The 7,467-nt window shown below is 45.9% G+C and overlaps 1 protein-coding gene across 1 annotated transcript in view; it reads right to left on the bottom strand.

The window, feature by feature from the left end:
* LOC123127961 (protein S-acyltransferase 10) overlaps positions 1–3,090 on the bottom strand; it is an 8,032-nt gene extending 4,942 nt beyond the window's left edge. The window contains exons 1-7 of the mRNA XM_044547841.1: positions 2,820–3,090; positions 2,615–2,729; positions 1,917–1,991; positions 1,757–1,828; positions 1,519–1,653; positions 1,379–1,412; positions 609–718 (exon numbers count right to left, since the gene is read on the bottom strand). Of these exons, the coding sequence (XP_044403776.1) occupies positions 609–718; positions 1,379–1,412; positions 1,519–1,653; positions 1,757–1,828; positions 1,917–1,991; positions 2,615–2,729; positions 2,820–2,868 (590 nt within the window). The 5' untranslated portion in view covers positions 2,869–3,090. The remainder of the gene's footprint in view (positions 1–608; positions 719–1,378; positions 1,413–1,518; positions 1,654–1,756; positions 1,829–1,916; positions 1,992–2,614; positions 2,730–2,819) is intronic.
* Positions 3,091–7,467: the final 4,377 nt, after the last annotated feature.

The following is a 7,467-nucleotide window of genomic DNA, read 5'->3' as shown; positions in this document are numbered from 1 at the left end:
GTACTCAACTGTTCTTATACATTTCACATGAGTTTTGTGTAGTATATACCACAGAGTCATCAAATATTAAGTAATTATAATTTGAATTCAAATGGGGTGGGCGATGAAACTTAAACATACATCTTAAATTTATTTGTGTGTGACTCCAAATGTATATGTTTTGACTATTATAATGTGGTATGTTGATATCTGTTCGCACTTCACTCTCACATGCAAGGCGCGTGTAACTTACTAGTACTGAATAGTGTATGATAAAATCAAAGATGTTCAGGTTGCATGTTGGAGATAAAAACGAAATCCAGAAACCATGACCAGGTGAAGTGTAATCTGTTTGCTCATATAATCAAAGAATGGGTGGATATGCATTGATAGTCACACCAATCAAGCCTTACGCAGCATGCGTGCATAGAGCAGGCTCCTCAAAATGTTTATACAGCACCAGATGTCCAGAAGCAAGCCAATAAACACACATGCAGATTTATTCTGCAGAGTGCACAGTAGAACATAGACGGTGTACAATGGAAACACATGAACGTGCATGCCAGGCAACATAGTCATTATGTACATGTAAAAAATATAATGCAGGAAATACACATGCCAAAACTCACCAAAAACGACAATGGTTCTTTTTGCCAATGCACGTTCCAAGCCAAACACAGTGATGGTCAAACTGAAGGACACATTTATCACAATCATGGCAGTGCCTGGTACGAGGTGGCTGCAAAAGTGTAATGTAGGAAAAAGTGAACTTAGACAATCAGCAAAAGCTTTACATGGAAAAAGTTTGAAGAGTAGGACGTAGGATCAGTGGATCACACAGATCAGTGTGAAACAAAGACATGTGAAAAACAACTATTTAGTAATGTATGAGACAGTACTAATTCAATCTGTAGCATCCAAAGTCGTGTAACCACCACTTTGCTAATTAGTTAGGAATTAGAACCCCGACATAGCATCAGGGTGTAGAAGACCCTCAGGATGGTCTCAGGGAGCTTTAAGATACTCGTCATAGCCTTAGGGCACCTAAATGGGTCTTCAATAGGCAATACAATGAAACCATTTAGAGCAACAGTATGACGGAAAGGCTGCAAATAGACTACTTCAACTATATCATGGAACAATCAACTGTAATTCTAATGCCTGAATTTTATAGATCCACTTAACGATTCTTAACCAGTGACGTAAGGAGTTTAGTTAAATACAACCAAAGGTACGTGGACATAACTCATGGCTCACAAAAATGCCTTGTTTTTCGTGTCACCGACCCACACTTGATGTGAAGTTCAATCCGATGATTTTATACAATGGACGTAGTGAACATTTGCATGTCATAATTATGAAAGCTTTAGCACCATAAATTGAGAAGATAAAACAAAACCTGGATAATTTTGCAATATTGGCAAGTCCAATCCCTACAAAGAAAATATAGAAGAATGTTAAACTAATATTATGACCGCGAGCAAACACAAGGATTTTACTACTGCATATACCCTAAAAAATAAATTTCTCGAGCTTCACCTGTTGCTTGACCCAGGAGGATAAAGATCCACAATTTGATGCAACCATGACGATGAAGAAGACATTGGTCTAAGTTTCTCTAGATCAGGCCGGTTTGTGGTGGACTTTAAGCTTCCATGTTTTGAACTGGATTGTCTTTTCTTAATCATCAAAAACACACACACAAGAAAGTATAAGTATCAGTGTATACCTCAGATAGGTTGTCAACACTTCTATGCTATGGTGATTACGACATTACTTTGAAAGAGTGGCGGTATTGATGAAGGTTGCATGCATCCCACCACTGGCTTGCATTGCATCAATAACATAGCTGACGGCACAGGAGCCCCAAAATCAGGCACTTATCAGATTCAATCGATAATGTGTATGATAATAAATTCAATAAGACTATTCAATACCCTGGAGATGAACCAGCAGTGTAGAAGTATTGCGCTAAGGCGATCAGAACGAGCACACCATACACTCCGATATACCTGTAATAAAATGATACCAAATGGAGATCCTCAACAACCAAAAAGAGATAACTGTACACATCCTAAGTCAGAACAGAATGGACGGGGATTTATAGTGCAATATGGGGGGGAAATCGTGGCGTAACATACTCCTAGTGACCAGAGTGTAAATAAGACTGAGAACCATGATGCCTACACTCTGGCTGAAACAGTCAAGCAAAAAACGGCACTACAAGAAACTACCAAATACCACTCAGATATACTCCCTCCGTCCCATAATATAAGAGCGTTTTTGACACTAAACTAATGTCAAAAACACTCTTATATTACGGGACGGAGGGAGTACTATAATAGAGTGCTTTGACTTCTGAGAAGAGCATGTTATTATCACTGTGTAAAATTACGAGATTTATGCTTCATAGCTGGTGGCACGCGGACAACTAGCACGCTAGCACCCCAAAAGCTACCTTTTCTGGTAGAATCATATCAGATTATATGGTTTAAAACAGGGGAAACAATCATTAGAGTGATACCTATAGCTGGAACAAAGCTTCGGACGCCGCACAAATCGACAGCGCGTCTTAAATTTGGAATTGAACCAAGCAAAAATTGAACTGGTGGGCGAAATAAGGTGGGAACTGTACCACGGCTCCTCGTGGATCCGCCTATCGAGGGTCGAATCGAGCAGGAAGACGGCGCCGACGAAGACCACGTGCATCAGGAGCACCATGGCCCTCAGGCCCAGGGGCGACCTCCTCGCTGCGCAAGAGAAACCCCAAACACCAGATCAGGACGCAAACACCCGGGACCGAATCGAGCTGAGGAGGGGGGATCGAACGGAGAGCGTACTCCGATCGGAGAGGCGGGGGCCTGGCTCGGCGGCGGAGGAGGACGCCATTGGGGCCGCCGCGGTCGCATCCGACGGCGAGGATGGTTAAGCGGGAGTGAGGAGGGCTGCCGGCGGTCGCGACTCTGGTGCTCCGGAGACGACGTTTTCCGGTGGAAGAAGCGGGGTCCGTTGGGGTGGTGGGGGCCACGTGACAGACAGGACTATGTTGTCTTATTGAAGTGGATGGGGGCCAGCTGGAAGTGGGGATAGGACGAGAAGGTGTTACTCCAGTTGGGGAACTGGATCCATCCATGTGAGATGCAGAGCATCTCTAGATATATGGGCGTCTTGCAAATTTCGTTTACAGTATCTTATAAATAAATTTTGGGGGAGGTCTGCCTCCTCGATAGAATAGATCCGATAAACATGACCGAATTTGCACTCGATTTGAAACATCTAGTTCGCTCTATAGATCATACAAGCATAGTTCATCATACAATAGATAGATAGTTCCGCACAAAGCACATCGATAGATAGTTCAAACTTAAACTACTAGACTAGATACTTCATACTAGCATCTACTCCTTGCCGGACTCACCGTCGTCACCGGAGTCGTCCTCGCGAGGCGGGGACTCGTTGTCGTGGAGGGTGTGGTAAATGAGCGTGCCGGAAAGGGTTGAGGCGAGTTGGTACTCCTTCCAGAGCGCCGGCAGGCGCGAGGCCGCAACTGCATCTCCGTGGCGGCAGCCTCCTTCACCCCCCACCAGGCGCGCTCGGCCGCCCCTGAGGCGCTGGATGGACGGATCAAAGAGCCACCCGAGGCGACGGAAAGTCACCCACGCCCGCGCTCTGGCGTTGCGGGACTTTGCGTCGCGGGTGCGCGCCTGCTCCCTGCGCCTTTCCGACACGGGAGGACGGAGGGAGGAGTTGCTGGCCTCGTCGTTGTTGCGCCGCTTGCAGCCGCCGAGCCCACCGCGGCTGTGATGTAGGGTGGAACCCTAATTGGCCGATCTTTCACGGAAGGAGCGGATCCCGCGATGAACACGAATAACACGAGGAGGGAAACAATGGAAGACACGGGGGAAACACAAGAGAAACACTAATCCAACAAGAAATAGTCACACATGTGCTAGATCCTCGAGTACATAAGAAATCACACGATCCACGGACAACTAAGGACGATACAAAGGTAGCCGGTCTTCTCCGTGAGGAGGTCTTGAATCCACGAGGGGATCTTCCCTTAGCGGGGTCTTGAATCCAAAGGGATCTTCTCCGAAGAGGGGCCGCGGTGTAACACCCTCGATGCGACTATATCTCCCACGTGTCAAGGCACGACTTAGAGGCATAATCGCATAGAAGGCATATGTCGCAAGTTAGGCAATCTTCACAACATCCCATGTAATATATATGTAATAAAAGGAGAGATAACATAGTTGGCTTGCACTCGCCACGTCAATCAAGTACATAAATAACATTACATCATCCAAACACTCATGGCCCGACTACGACGCCAAAATAAAAGATAATCCAACATGCGACACGGTCCCGATCACCCCAACTGAGCACCACTACTGATCATCAGGAAAAAAAACATAGTATCGTTGAGAGTCTTCGTCGAACTCCCACTTGAGCTCAAGCGCGTCACCTGGAGCGGAATCATCAGGCCCTGCATCTGGTGTAAATAGTAATCTGTGAGCCACAGGGACTCAGCAATCTCGCACCCTCGCGATCAAGACTATTTAAGCTTATAGGTAAGGCAGGGTAAAAATATATGTGGAGCTGCAGCAAGCGACTAGTATATATGGTGGCTATCCTTTTCGCAAAAGAGAGCGAGAAGAGGATGCAAAGCGCGAGCGAGAAACTAGAGGACAACCTGCGCAAAACATTACTCCAACACCGTGTCCACTTCCCGGACTCCGCCGAGAAGAGGCCATCACGGTAACTCACACGGTTGATTCATTTTAAATAAGTTAAGGTTCAAGTTATCTACAACCGAACATTAACAAATCCCCATCTGCCCATAACCGCGGGCACGGCTTTTGAAAGTTCAAATCCCTGCAGGGGAGTCCCAACTTAGCCCATGACAAGCTCTCACGGTCAACGAAGGAATTGACCTCCTCCCGAGACGTTCCGATCAGTCTCGGTATCTCGGTTCTTCAAGACACTTCGACAGGTTAAAACAAGACCAGCAACACCGCCCGAATGTGCCGACAAATCCCGATAGGAGCTGCACATATCTCGTTCTCAGGGCACACTCAGATGAGCTCTCCATACAACTAAAATCAAACCTCGAGTTTCCCCGAGGGGGCGCTGCACAGGACTCTAGTTTGGACCAACACTCAGAGGAGCACTGGCCCAGGGGGCTAAAATAAGATGACCCTCGGGCTCCGGGAACCCAAGGGAAAAGAGGCTAGGTGGAAAATGGTAAAACCAAGGTTGGGCATTGCTGGAAAAGCTTTAATCAAGGCGAACTATCAAGGGGTTCCCATTATAACCCAACCGCGTAAGGAACGCAAAATCCGGGAACATAACACCGATATGACGAAAACTAGGGCGGCAAGAGTGGAACAAAACACTAGGCGAGAGGCCGAGCCTTCCACCCTTTACCAAGTATATAGATGCATTAAGATAACATGGCAATATAATGATATCCCAACAAGTAAATAAATGTTCCAACAAGGAACGGCCTCCAATCTTCACCTTCAACTAGCAACGCTATAAGAGGGGCTGAGCAAAGCGGTAACATAGCCAATCAACGGTTTGCTAGGACATGGTGGGTTAGAGGTTTGACATGGCAATTTGGGAGGCTTGAAAGCAAGTGGTAGGCATCATAGCATTGGCATAGCAAAAGAGCGAGCAATCTAGCATAGCAAAGATAGTAGTGATTTTGAGGTTATGATCATCTTGCCTGCAAAGTTGTCAGAGTTGACTGGATCCTCGAAAGCAAACTCAACGGGCTCCTCGTTAGCGAACTCGTCTCCCGGCTCTACCCAAACAAGACAAACAAGCAACAAGGACACAATCAACCACGTGCAAGAATCAAACAATATGATGCAAGGATGGTATGCTATGCGGGATGCGATGCGGGATGCATATGCAAGATTTGACAAGGAATGCATGAACCTGGCCTCAACATGGAAATCCAAGTGTGCCACTGGAAAGGTGAGATGAAATTGCTTGAAAACGATATAAAGAACACCGGAATCGGAGTTACGGTTTGGAAATGGCAAGCAATTCAAATATGACACCGGTCTACGATTTACCGCAAGTAGCCATCTAAATGCAATGAGATGAACAAGCTACAACACCCAAACATGGCATCAAAATACATGGCAGGGATGCATTCATGATACTTAACAAAAGTCTAGCACTGAGCTACGGCCAATTCATCCATTAACAGGTTCAAACAAGCATGGCAAAAATGCATATGGTAAACAGATCTCAGACTTAGTGAATTAGCACTTGTCTGGAATTTCAGATCAGATAGCACTCTTCGAAGCAACAAAACTATATGCTACAGGACCTGAACATGGCAAAGTAAAGCATGGCATGGAGCTACTCAAAGAGCTTAACAAAAGTCCCTTAGTGACCTTGAGCCAAAAGGGATCAGAAAATACATTTGCAAGCATGTGAACATGGCAAAAACATAATCAGTTCTCAGACTTAGGGAAAACTGGAGCATGCTGAAACAGATATCAAGTAGGCATGTTTACGAGCTCGATGCACTCACTACGGAGCAAGTCATGACTAGCTAAGCATACACCCATCAATAATACACAAAATGCAAGCTGGACATGGCAAGAACAATAGCATAGCATGCACGGATCAACTACAACATCCTCGGCAAAATCGCTAACAAGTAGACAATCTGCCCAGATTCACGAAGTAGCAAAAGTAGAGCTCGATTGACTCAAGCTAGGGTGCTCCATAATTGCAAACAAGGACATGGATGAATAGAGCACTACAAGATTAACAAAACATCCTTACTGATCATCCTCAAAAGGGGCACGAATCACTAGGAAACAACATGAACATATGGCCATATAAAATAAACAGCTCAAGGACTTAGTGGAAATGCTAAGTCCCTGAAATCAGCATTACCAAGTGCCTCACTTTGCAAGCTTGTGCTAGTCACCACACACATCACAAAAATACATGGGTTGCACCTCTGGAAAGATGGCAAAACCCTTAACAAAACATATGCAGAGCTCATGGGCATATCATACACACAATAATCATGGCAAAAATGACAAATAGCTAAACGGAGCAGCAGATCTAACAATTATCTCAAGTAGCACTCTTCTAATAGCATTTCGGGCATCAAGATGAACTCAAATGAAAATGATGCAATGGAATGAAATTATGTACTCTCTGAGATGAACATTTTGATATGCTATATGCCCAAAACGGAGCTACGGATGCGGAGTTACGATGCGATGAACAAGGGCATATAAACTGCAGACTTAGGAAAAAAACAAGGGGTCAACCCTAGGGTTTCCAGATCCAGATCGGATCTCGCCGGAGCACGCAAAACGAGGATGGCCGGGGTCGTACTTGGAGCTCGCCGGACTTGGAGATGGGGGCACGCCGGCTGGAGGGGTGCGGCGGAGGCGGAAGGCGGAGGCGGAGGCGGCGCCGGGCGGAACGGTGGCTGGGCGAGGCGGCGCG

This window comes from Triticum aestivum, chromosome 6A (assembly GCF_018294505.1).
Source record: "Triticum aestivum cultivar Chinese Spring chromosome 6A, IWGSC CS RefSeq v2.1, whole genome shotgun sequence".
Classification (NCBI taxonomy): Eukaryota; Viridiplantae; Streptophyta; class Magnoliopsida; order Poales; family Poaceae; genus Triticum; species Triticum aestivum.
Note: the sequence above shows the minus strand (reverse complement) of the source record. Positions and strands in the feature narration are given on the sequence as shown.